The sequence below is a fragment of the Lipophrys pholis genome, assembly GCF_963383615.2.
Source record: "Lipophrys pholis genome assembly, chromosome: 20".
Taxonomy (NCBI): domain Eukaryota; kingdom Metazoa; phylum Chordata; class Actinopteri; order Blenniiformes; family Blenniidae; genus Lipophrys; species Lipophrys pholis.
The window spans coordinates 21,115,936-21,129,470 of NC_137648.1; the positions used below are offsets into that span (position 1 = coordinate 21,115,936).

The 13,535-nt window shown below is 45.2% G+C and overlaps 1 protein-coding gene across 1 annotated transcript in view; it reads right to left on the reverse strand.

Annotated features, from left to right (window-relative positions):
• Positions 1–13,535, reverse strand: part of kcnh2b (potassium voltage-gated channel, subfamily H (eag-related), member 2b) — a gene marked incomplete at its 5' end in the record, with an annotated part of 267,583 nt that overhangs the window by 14,162 nt on the left and 239,886 nt on the right. The window contains 6 exons of the mRNA XM_080489191.1: positions 1,443–1,583; positions 2,750–2,844; positions 3,095–3,249; positions 5,083–5,221; positions 7,164–7,267; positions 9,436–9,615. Coding sequence (XP_080345317.1) covers positions 1,443–1,583; positions 2,750–2,844; positions 3,095–3,249; positions 5,083–5,221; positions 7,164–7,267; positions 9,436–9,615 — 814 coding nt within the window. The remainder of the gene's footprint in view (positions 1–1,442; positions 1,584–2,749; positions 2,845–3,094; positions 3,250–5,082; positions 5,222–7,163; positions 7,268–9,435; positions 9,616–13,535) is intronic.

Here is a 13,535-nt window from a genome sequence, read left to right on the forward strand (position 1 = left end):
ATGCTTCGAGTGAAAACGCATTGTTTTTACCGCTTTCCTCTCAGAAAACTTTCATGATTACGCAGCAAAGTTCTGAAAATGACGTCCATTAACACGGAAACGGCAGAAACGATCAAAACAATATCGTTTTCATGTTGGTCCACTAGTTGGAGCTGTTGTTACCTTTGCCGGTTAAGTTTTTGTCTGCGTGTATTTATGTATGTATTGGTTTACATGTATGTATTTTGCCAAAAACTTTTAACTCGAAATGCATGAAATCTTCAATGAGGATTTGTCATCATCCAAGGACCAATCGATTAGATTTTGGGACATTAAGGACAAACCATTTCCGAATAAATCCCCCAAAACTGCAAAATAAATCCCATACAAAGCGGATGAGAGAGGCACCTCATCGAGGAGATCAAAGAAGATCAGTGTCTGTTGCCATAGAGACGCTCTCTGCTCAGTGTTTCACAGTGATGTAGCTACCTGACAGGCTAGTTAGCATCGATATGAGCTAACGGCTATCATGCTAGCCATGCTAACTCGGTTCCACAAACAAATATGTTGTTGGCGGAAGCCTGCGCTCTACCGAGTGTAGCTCTAGTTTTGTAATGAAACCACACACATTCAGCAGAGAACAATACGCTATGAACATTAACAAAACGCAACTGTCAAAATAAAAGTACCAAGTCCAGGAGAATATGGATTGGGAGTCATGACACCACGGAGGAAATTTTGTTCTGATCCTCTCTACTGAGCATGTGCAGAACTACGTGGCGTTCATGGGTCGTAGCAGCGCATCGAAAAAGTTGCGTTTATCTCAGAAAATAAGAGGCAGGCGGAGCCAGATCGTTCTGAAAGGAACCATGGGAATCGTTTTTTGAAACGTTGCGTTTGAAGTGGCAAAACGTAACAAAAGAATTCCATTTTCACGTAAAACTGTCGCGTGAGCAAGGCCTGACATGTTTTGTTTGTGACGAGCTTTGCTGCTGGATCGTGGCAGACACGTCCTCTAAAGCTTAAAAAGAAAAAGACTTTAAAATAAATGCGCTGGGCAGTTTCCCAGATCTGTTATTAAAGATTTTTCTCTGCTGTGTAGAAATCCGTTCTGGAAAACGTCAGGGTGAGAAAAGAAAGCTTTCCTGTGACGTCAAAGACCCTCTGAGATAAAGCCTTTGAAGCAGGAAGTCGGACTGATAAGAACAAGGAGGGATATTACAAGGTTGTTTTTTTTCTTTGTGTTTTTGATTGAATAATTATCACATGATCAGAATCTGAAAGACAAATAAGACATTTTAATAAAGACTGCTGATACGTTTTCTTCTGAACCAAAGTCCCGTCAGGAAATAATCTCCCCTTTATTGCAAACACTGTTGGATACGATCACATGTAGTTATTCTTTAATCAGAACTTTGCTTGTTTACGACAGTCCTCCACCCACAGCGCGGTGTCGTACTCACATCCGATCAGCATGACGCAGATGGAGAAGATCTTCTCGGAGTTGGTGTTGGGGGAAACGTTTCCGAAGCCCACGCTGGTCAGGCTGCTGAAGGTGAAGTACAGCGCCGTGACGTACTTGTCTTTGATGGAGGGTCCTGAGCCTGGAGGAGGAGGAGGGTGGGGGTTATATATCATGTAGTAGTTGTAGTAAGTTTATTCGGTCAACCAGACACACAATGCAGCAAAACACAGATTTTATTTTAACATCCTTAATCACAATTTGTGACCGAAAGTTTTAGGCAGAAGTTGCTCTTATTTTTTGGCCTAACCTTGTACTTAATACAAGTAAAGCGTCTACGTCTGAAGTAACAGAAACAAAAACAATTCCTTCCCAGAACTGATTGCAGTATCAATAATGTCAGTTTCAGAGGAGACTTTTCTTTGCCGTTCCTGAAAAATGCAATCCAAATGTCCTTTAAAGGAACACAGTGTTTTCCACGAGTTCCTACTCGTGTTACTACGTGTTAGTACCTGGTACCAGGAACCAGGAAAGTACCTGGTACCGGGCGAGTTGAGGCCAGTAGACGATGTGGCGGCAGGCCAGAGATGAGTCAGAGGGCGACTCGTTCAAACCTGATCACAACCAGAGACGCTCAGAAATCAACCATGTGGAGCCGCGGTTCTATCACCGGTGTTTTGGATTAACTGGTTTCCCTGCTAACTGGTGACCGGCTTCCTCCAGCCTCCCGTCTTCACAGCAGATGTTAAAAACCCGCATTTCCATTCAAATTTAAAGTATCGTAACGTTTGTTTGTCTTATTTCAACATCAGCCGCTGCTGACAGCTGGTGGGAGAGGTCACCAGTTAACAGGGGCACCAGTGAAACCGAAACACCAGACAGTGAAGCACAATCGTAACAATCAACATTTTGTAATATTAATAATAAACATCTAAAAATACATAGAATTTGATTTCTGATTTGAGCTGATATCCAATGGATGCTCGCTCCACATCATATCAGGGGTATAACTTGTACACGCTATGGAAAACTCTGATGACTCCGCCCACATCGTGGTCGTACTGTATTGTAATGGAGAACGACTGAGGCGAGTAGAATAGCTACTCGTGGAAAAACGGCAATATTCTTGTTCTCCCTGAGCTCCAAATTTTTCAGAACTAGTGAGCATAAACCACCTTTTCAATGTTGTAAGCGTATTTGATTTTTTAAAATGATCATCCAAGATTAGGAAAATGTAATTCATATTATCACAATTAGTGATTCACTGATACGAGTATCGGGTCTCCTTGTAGTTGTACTCCTTCATACCTTGTACTGAGTCGTTGTAGTGTTTTCCCAGTTGGTCCCCCAGAGTGTGAAGCCAGCCGATAGAGCCGTTCCTCTCCACGTTACCGATCGCGTACCTGCAGGACGAAGAAACGACAAGTAGTTCCAGTGAGGACAAGACGGTCAGGGAAGGAAGTGCCGGCTTTTAAATGACGCACCGATATCGGCACCGATACGGGTCTCGGTATCGGTGCCGATACCCGTCTCGGTATCGGTGCCGATACCCGTCTCGGTATCGGTGCGTCTCCATCAGAAACCCAGACACAGTTTCTCCACTCTGCAGTTGTGTGGTGTTTCTGCTGCTCCGGGGCTCAGGTCTTATCGTACCAGATGCAGGCCAGCCAGTGAGCGATGAGGGCGAAGGTGCACATGAGGAGGAAGAGGACAGCGGCGCCGTACTCCGAGTAGCGGTCCAGCTTCCGGGCCACTCGCACCAGGCGCAGCAGACGGGCGGTTTTCAGCAGGCCGATCAGTGTGGTGGTCTGGTAGAGATGGGGTGGGGGGGGTTGTTAGACATGGCAGAAACAAAGTACACACACACACACACACACACACACACACACACACACACACACACACACACACACACACACACACACACACACACACACACACACACACACACACACACACACACACACACACACACTCGTCCCCATTCGTTACTCCCTTTTCTTCCAGCTTGTACTCGTCTCGCCTCCTTCGTGTTCCTACAACCAGTAATAGTCTGGCAGAGATCCCAGAGCTGCTCCTCGCAGTAAATAATCACCGTCTGTGGACGAGGAGCTGCCGTCTCCTGGCGGGTGGTGGCGGCGGCGGCGGAGTGAACCTTGGCAAGGGTTTCCCCCAAAGTCGCTATTTGAGTATTTAGGAGTTTTCCACCGACATCATTCTAAACTTATTCACTCCTATTTGTCTGCTTCCTCCCACTGAATCGTGGATTCACTGTCTCTCTCCACCAACCACCGTCCCGGGAAGCATCCGGAGGTTCTCCTGTTTCTGGCCTTCATCCGACTCCCACCTCTTCCTCCAGACACCCACATCGCAGCTCCTTCAGCTCTCTGACGCCTTCATCACTTCTGAGTTCAGCTTGAGTTCAGGAAAGCCAGAAAACGATCGTAACCACATCGTGAATACTTGATAAGAGGGTTCGACCAACGTGAGCGTTTATCTGCTGGAATGGAATTCATTATTGATCGACCACAGACTTTATTCATTTTATCATACATACATCCGGCCGTCCATCCATCCATCCATCCATCCATCCATCCATCCATCCATCCATCCATCCATCCATCCATCCATCCATCCATCTCTCCATTGTATCATGTCATCATCCATCCATCCATCCATCCATCCATTGTATCATGTCATCATGTCATCATCCATCCATCCATCCATCCATTGTATCATGTCACCATCCATCCATCCATCCATCCATCCATCCATCCATCCATCCATCCATCCATCCATCCATCCATCCATCCATCCATCCATCCATCTCTCCATTGTATCATGTCATCATCCATCTGTCCATTCTATCATGTCATCATCCATCAATCCATCCATCCATTGTATCATGGCATCATATCATTATCCATCCATCCATCCATCCATCCATCGTATCATGTTATTATCCATCCATCCATTGTATCATGTCATCATACATCCATCCTTCTGTCCATCCATTGTATCATGTTATTATCCATCCATCCATCCATCCATCCATCCATCCATCCATCCATCCATCCATCCATCCATTCATCCATCCATCCATCCATCCATCCATCCATCCATCCATCCATCCATCCATCCATCATGTCATCATCCATCCATCCATCCATCCATCCATCCATCCATCCATCCATCCATCCATCCATCCATCCATCCATCCATCCATCCATCCATCCATCCATCCAGTCACTCCAAAGATCAAAGATAAACCACACTAATGTTAAACGATTCCTCAGATGAGAGACCCAGTTTCCCAGTTTGACGTTTCATTTTATGAATGACATGAAAGATTAATTGTTGTTTTTTTCTCTCTCTCACTCCGTTAATGAACCGCCTTGTCTTCGGAGCAGCGTAGCGATATGAGGCAGACACGTCGTATTCTGACAACAAATCAACTTCCCCACGGAGACAATTAGATTATGAAACGAAAAGCAAACCGCCTTCTCCCCCCATCCTGCTTCTTCCCCGCCTCTCCGCCACCATCTTCATCTTCACCTCACCCAGGAGATAAAAACACCGGCGGAGGTGGCAGACGTGATGTCAAAGCAACATTTCTTTTTTTCCTCTCCCTTCACACCCACCTCCTCTCCGTTGCGGTAGATCAGCAGGTCGAAGGGAATGGCGGCCACCATGTCGATGAGGAACCAGCCCTTGAAGTAGTGGACGGCGATTCTCACCGGGTGGCTCACCACTTCGTCATTGGTGTTCACGTAGGTCGTCCTGAGAGGAGCAGAGCAGGTTGCAGTTATTTGAATATTGGCTCATAGGAGCTACATTCAGAATCTGCTGTGTCTGTGTGAGCTGGACTGACTCCGCCCACACATGCCCATCTTGGGAAGAGGAGGAAGTACTTCCTCTCGTGGTGCCATGTGCCAGAGCAGAGCTGCCTAATCGTGGGAGGAGTCAAAGGGAGGGCCTACCTTGATTGGGATTGGCTAAACCCCCGATGACACTATATAGGGTTTGATTTCTGATTGGCTGCTTGGAGCAACACACTTTTTAAAAACTGAAACAAGCCAGGGACAGAGAGGACAGACTGTCTTCACTTCTGGGGCATTGTTCCAGGTATTGGGACGATTATTATTAATGGAAAACTTTTAGAAAGTGAACTTTTTACATAAAGTGACCTCTTTAACGACACCGAGAACATTTGTTGAAATTCGGACAAGTTGTGAAAAATAAACAGAAGATATTGAATATTGAGTTTCAGTGAAATTTTCTAACAAAAGAAAGACAAACATTGTGCTGACGATGAGCAGTAAACAGGGATTTGTGCTCTAAAGCAGAAATCAAGGACGTAAACTCGGCCCTGATGCCAGGCTGACCTCGGGCAACTTCCCTGGGAAAACCTTTCATCGCTCAAGTTCACCGAGTCTGTTGTGCAGCCGAATGCAGGACGCGTCTTGTGTAAAGATGATTTTGTTCTTATGAAAGAAGGGGCGCAGGATTTCTAAACATCCTGTCAAACATAAGACCTGTGGCTGAAAACTGGCCCCCAAGAGGCTCTGATCAGGACAAACCACCAGGCGACCAATTTAAAGAAACGTTCAGACAGATTTTATCGGATGAGCAGACATAATATACATTAACTATAAGACCTGTATACACAGCCACAATTTCAAGTGAAAACGCGAAACTTTCATTGCGTTTTGGGAGTAAATTTACACATCGATGGTGCTCGGAGTTGCTGAAAACACAAATTTCTGGAAACGCTCAGGGTTCGTCTCCTCGACAGTGGAGCCCCTCCCGCTGTGCATCCACCCCACAAACGTAGTAACTCGTTCCTCTGCACATGCTCAGTAGAGACAATCTGAACAAAGACTCCTCCGTAGTGTCATGAATCCCAGTCCATATTGTCCTGGACTTGGTAGTTTTATTTTGACAGTCACCGTGATAACGATCCATCTTGGTCTGTCCACTAGAACGTCAGTGTTCTCCCAGTGTTAATGCTTAGAGCTCATGGCTCTCTGTACGTTTGTGTGTGTGTGTGTGTGCTTTAACAAAACTAACAACAGCGCCAACTGCTGGCCCAACATGAGAACTACATAATATCCAGCATTTCTGCTGAATGTAAAAACGAAGTGTTTTCACTTGAAAAAAGCTTTAGTGATGCTGCCGCAAAAGTTAGCAAATTAGCATTAGCGACGCTATTAAAGGGGAGTTTGTTAAATTTTGCTTTATGTTGTATATTTTTCGTAATAATTGTTTGTTTTTTTGTGACAGTACAGACATGTTCATCACTCTGTGCCACAAGAAAGAAAAACTTTAAAGTCTACGTGATGTTAAGGCTCCGGTTCGCTGGTCCGGCCATCTCAGGATGAATCAAAATGAGTTCGGCAGCCCTGATTTAGAATAAATATCAGAGTTTTAGTGGCGTTAACACAGAATATTTTGACAACTGAAACCTGGCAATACTTAATGGGATAACAGGTTTTACAGCGACGCTGAAATGTCCTTCCAGGGGGTGAAATGGAATATATATATATATATATATATATATATATATATATATATATATATATATATAAATTCATCACTAAAACGTCCCTGCTCTCGTACGGTAGACGAGCTAACGATGCTAACAGGAGGGTCTTCTTCTCTGTTGTATGTAACATGACAGCGTTTAGCTCCGCCTTGAGAATCCAACAACGCCGTCTCTGACCTGAAGTTGATGAGGATGTCGATGATGAACATGATGTCCACGATGAGGTCGACCACGTTGAGAGGAGAACACGAGTAGCCGCAGCTCTGCATGGCCGCCTCTTCCTGGGAGAAACACGGAGATCATGGAGAAGGTGAAGACCACAGGAAGGAGCGTACGTAAGTGGGATGACAGGAGACGACAATTAGAAACTAATATTCAGGAAACACAAGATATTAATCATAATCACGGGAACATATGGATGCAAAACACGAGAAAGTGACAAGCAAACAGCAACGTCCAAGTCTGAGGAGAAACGTCAACAAGCAACTCAGGAGGAAACTGAAGCTCGACACAAACTGATTTTACAACAGACAGAATCTCAAAGCTTCACAATTGTTCTTGTTTTTTTTTTGTTTTTTTTAATGCTGCGGAAGATTTTTGAAGCTTGAAGTGCAGCATGATACTGATGTAACACTTCCCACGCGTTTCTTACACTCGAGTGTTGAAGTTCTGACTTTTAATTAGTGGGAAAGTTAACGTCCTAAAGAAACGCTGACGATGCAAAATGAAGACAGAAGAATGAGTAAACTGTGCGCGCGCGTGTGTGTGTGTGTGTGTGTGGTTTAAGTTTCCCCCTCCAGTTAGCATTAGCTTAGCACAAGCTCAGGCAATACAAAAGGTCAGCACTGCAACAATAACTCACAAATAAAATTTCATGAAGCTTCCACTTTGGGTTCAACATGATGAACTTCACAAACAAACAACTTTAACTAGTTTTAACTCCAAGTACCATCGCAACCCCCCCCCACCCCCACCCCCACCCCCCGCCCCCCGAAATATGTTAGCGTGAAGCGGCCGCTAAGCTTAAAACATGATCAAAGTGTTTTAAAGAGTCGTCTCCAGTTTCCCTAAAACTGTCTTTAAATCAGTTTTCATACTATAACCTCTTCCTCAAGCCAGATTCTGACTGGTACGAATGTTTGGCGCGTGTTGATTGGATGCAGGAACTGTCAATCATGGCGATAGCATAGCGATAGCATTGCAGTCTTTTCCAAACATCCACGCCGTAGAACAACCTCCCCCCCCAGAGATTTAACATGAATTTGTAAATCAAACGGAGGTCAAAGGTTACACGGGTCCCGTTAGCATTGGCCGCTAGCAGTTACATTCACCAGAGATGGTTTAAGATGTTAGCCTCGTGTGTTGACGACAATAAAAACCTCCCGTTATGGGGTGGCGCCCCCATGTGGGCGATTCTGGTTTGAAGAAAGAGCCCAAACAAACAAACAATAAAACTCAGACTCCAGATTTTCAGTTTGATCTGAGCTCCAACACCAAGAATCATATTTTAACAAAGAAACGAGGGATTTCCTGGTGACGACTCCGTCAAACTTTCTACCTTAATAATAGTCTGAACTGTAACGTCTTTCAACAACTAAGTCCGCATGTAGAGTTTGTTGCTGAGCTGCTTCTGGGAGGAAAACCAAACAAACTTGACCGGCAGAAATGAGATCAGATCCAGACGTTAACACTGAAAATAAACAAAATGAATATTAAACCTGCAAGGTGAACTTGGAAGATTTCAAAAACTATCACCAAAACAAGGCTGTGAGGCTTGGCAAAGCTGAGCCGGAGAAAAACTGTGATCCTAAGATGATGTAAAAGGACTGAACAGTCCGAAGACTTTACCGGTTTTGGAGTCACGCTGTTCGATCGCTCATTATTTTCATTATTTTTCAAAGCTGGAAAAACATTTGCAGAAAAGTGAAACTCAATAAAACGAACTTAAGTCTCATATCAGGTGAAGATGCAAGAACGTCACGTGTTGGATTTCAATCTGACTGGAATTATAAACACGTACGTAGATGATGTTAACGTATTTGCTCTTTGAGAGTTGTTTTTTCAAATGACAATGATGACTGTTGTTTTTGGTCATTTTACTTAAGAGTTTTCTGTTTCAGGTATAATATGAATTATACGTATAGTGATATCGCAATAATGATGAATTTGTATATTTGTACGGCCTCAGAAGAGACATTGGAAATATTGCTGATACTGACATCATGCACTTGTGGTGTTGTATGGAAGTTATAAACGGCATGTTTCTCAAAACTGCCCAAAATACTTACATTTAGTCAAAAAGCCATTGAAAATAAAGAAAAGCTGATTCCAGCAGCACTGTTAGATATTTATAAGGTTAATAATCCAAGTCCCTCAGGAGGAGTTTACAGATAGTTTGTTGAATCCTGCAGAGAGTTTAGAGGGAGTTGGCAGCAGCCGGAGGCCCCACCTGGTCGTTGAGCAGGAAGGCGGCGGAGTACGGCGTCAGGATGGCGGTGTAGATGACCAGCAGCAGGATCAGCCAGTCCCACACCGCCTTGAAGGGGCTGTAGTGCAGCACCGTCCACTTGTGGATGCGGGGGGCCTGCAGCTTGTACTCCGGCAGCACGTCTGCGCCCAGCGACAGAACCTGGGTGGAGGGAGGAGGACAGGTCGGTTAGAATTTCGAGTGACGAGGCGACGGGGAGGTGAACGCTCGAGGACGCAGGACGGAGCGACGGGAGGAAAGAATCTCAGAAATACAAGACGAGTATTCAACACACTATTTTCAAATACCTTCAGAAAGGTGTTTATTCAACCAAATATCTACTCAAACAATTTCTCATTGGTGACGACCTTTAAAAACCACCCGGAGCTTTTGCTACCGAGTTGCAGCTCTCATGCATGATGCTACCGCCACCGTGCCCACTTCAATCAACAGAAGAGCGAGACACCAAAATACCTTCAGAAAAGTATTCAGTCAATCAAATAGCTACTCAACCAACTCCATATTCATGCTAGCCCCTACCTTTGAAAACTTTCCAGCGCTTTGGCTACCAAGATGCAGCCCTCAAGCATGATGCTACCACCACCGTGCCCACTTCAATCAATGAAATGCGAGACTACAAAACTAATTATTTTCAAATTCCTGTTGAAAAGTATTCACTCAACTGATCATCGACTCAACCAATTTCCCATTCATGTTCCCCCCTACCTTTAAAAGCCTTCCAGAGGTTTTGCTAAGAAGATGCAGCCCTCAAGCATGATGCTACCACCACCGTGCCCACTTCAATCAATGAAATGTGAGACGACAAAACTAAATATTTTCAAATTCCTTTAGAAAGGTGTTCAGTGAACCAACTCCACAGTCATGTTTTCGCCTATAAGCCATCCGGAGCTTTTGCTACCAAGATGCAGTCGCATGTTAAATTCCTTCCTTTACCGAAAAACAAACAAAAAAAAAAGGTTTAAATCTTCACAAAGTAACTTTTTTATGATTATTTTACACTTTTTTTTTCAAAAATTTTATTGATTGTGATTTTATTTGAAAAGCATTGAGAATGGAGAAAAACATCTTGGGGGTGAATTTGTTCGTTACAGCCGCCGTATAGGAGCTCTATTAAATATACATCCAGTATACATGGCTCCCATCCAGTTTGCCTTCAGTGGTTAAAACCACAGTGTTCTGCAATTACAGCAATGGAGCCAGCGTCCAGAGAAGATGATGAGAGCTGTTCTGAAGGCGCTGACCCTCTTAAGGTTACCCTCCCGGACCCCCCCCCCCCAACACACACACACACACACACACACACACACACACACACACACACACACACACACACACACACACACACATACACATACACACACACACACACACACACACACACACACACACACACACACACACACACACACATACACATGCACACAACTACATGCAGAGGAACATGTTCAGTCGTCTCACACGTCCTCTTTCTTTATGCGTCTCTCTCTGCTCGTGACTCTCACAACGACTTCACCTCGAAAGAGACAAGCGACAGGGAAGCAACCAGCAAGCATAATATTCAACACACACACACACACGCACACGCACGTGCATGCGCACCCGCACGCGCACGCGCACACGCACACGCACACACACACACACACACACACACACACACACACTGATCAGTCTCCTTCCTCACACACAGCCACACACCAGGAATGAAATGTGGGGTATTATGGAGCAGTTCTAAGTAGCTTTACTCGCGGTAATGTATTCAGCCGACTGCACCACTCTCGCTCCGAATGAGAGTGGGAATGAATCAGTACAAAGAGGCACGAGGCACCGCCGGCCTTCTGTCTGAGCCTAATAGAATCACACGGCAAACCGCAGAGGCTCCGCCCCCGCGCTGCAAGCCGATGAGGGGAGGGACTACCCACCGCCGGGTTACTGTACTCACACCGAGCGGCCCGGTGGAAACATCGCCGGGACCCGACTCACACGAGTTCCAGCCCCGCAGCGTAATGCAACCCAACACAAAAACTACAGCCCAAAGGTACTTTGTCACCTCAGTTACAGCGTGAAAGTAACACAAGAGTTAGAACTAGGGATGCACCGATACTACGGTCTTAAAAACGTCATATCATCCTCGTTGGTCCAGAAACTTTGTATTTAAAGTTTTTAGCTTCTTGATTTTCCTCCATTTGAATCTTGGATCATAGGAGCTGCATTCAGAATCTGCTGTGTCTGTGTGAGCTGGACTGGCTCCGCCCACACAAGCCCATGTTGGGAGGAGGAGGAAGTACTTCCTCTCATGGTGCCATGATCCAGAGCAGAGCTGCCTAATTGTGGGAGGAGTTAAAGGGAGGGCCCACCTTGATTGGGATTGGCTAAACCCCCGATGACACTATATAGGGTTTGATTTCTGATTGGCTGGTTGGAGCAACACACTTTTTAAAAACTGAAACAAGCCAGGGAGAGAGAGGACAGACTGTCTTCACTTCTGGGGCGTCATTCCAGGTATGGGATGATTATTACTGTTATTTTCGCATAATATGACCCTTTAAAGAACGAGTACAAGTACCAACCTTTAGCTACTTGCTGAGTACTGATACGAGTACTTAACAAATGCCATTAAACCTTGATAAATACCATTAAACCTAATCCCTAATGGGATTACGTCACGTAATGCTCATCGGGTTGTATGGGGGATGCCCCCATACAACCTCCCAAAAGTATGAATACGAGTACTTTGTGCAGTATTGGACCAGATACCTGATACTGGTATCAGTATATCCCGAGTTAGAAGGGATGGCATGTTGAGTCTGCTCTGAACTCTGTGGGTTTTCTGAACCATACAGGTTGATTGTACCTCTCTGAATCATGGAACAGAAACTCTGAAGCGGATCCCGATTAATGCTGATGAGGCAGACCAGTACTGGAACCACTGCTGGAGTACGAGTCACACCCTGGTCGCTCCCCATTGGTCCCTGTACACGCAGTGACGATTAATTATGAAGAGGATGAGTTAAGTGCAGTTAAATAAGGAAGATGATGAAGACGGAGCAAGCGGAGAGAAGCTCAGAAGCTCATGTAGCATAAACAGCATATCTGAACCATAAAGACGAAGATGCTGAGCCAGCATTTTCAGACGACGCCACCCTGGCAGCTGGTTTCAATGCAAAGATAAGGCCACGTTCACACGACAACACTTAGGTGAAAATGCAACGTTTTCCGAACAAAGAGACCTTCATTAGGACGGGAGTTAGATTGTTTTCACTGGTGAACGTTTTCAGGTGAGAAGGGAAAAGCGTTGTTTTGTTGTGGTTGTTTACCCTACACAGGTTTGCCACTGCATGTACTTGTGTCGCTATCGTCTGTTCTGTACATGAGGTACTGTTCAGCAGTAAGAAATTCTTTGGGCAAATTCACGTTCTGTATTCGTAAAACATGCAAAAGAATTCCCAAATGAACCGAGATGCAGTGACTTTGTGGGATTTTCTAAAAACTACTGCAGCAGAGACGGGACCTGAGAGTACTTTATTGTGACACGTTAGTACGCAGGCTGGATGTGACCCGCGTTTGGATTCGGTGGCAGCGACGCCACGTCTCCACAGAGCGCCTGCACGACACATACTGATAACGTGACAGTGGGAACAACTAAAGAGGAACGCATCACACTTTGAAATAATCAGTCAGATCCCTCAAAGTGAGTCTTTGTCTTTGCCCGGGAGTTCTGAAGCTCCTCATGGGGTCACGGCTCCTCCTCCACCTCCTCCAACTCCTCCACCTCCTCCACCTCCTCGCACCTCGGGAGACGCTTTCAAAGATTCACTGAAACTCTGTCGCATGGCGCTGAGTGACATACTGAGCAGTTAAACTACTGAGTGACATCGGACTAAGTCTGCAGGTGGTGAAGTTGCAGGTGATGAAGTTGCAGGTGATGAAGTTGCTGGTGGTGAAGTTGCTGGTGATGAAGTTGACGGGGATGAAGTTGCAGGTGATGAAGTTGCTGGTGATGAAGTTGTAGGTGATGACGTTGCTGGTGGTGAAGTTGCAGGTGATGAAGTTGCAGGTGATGA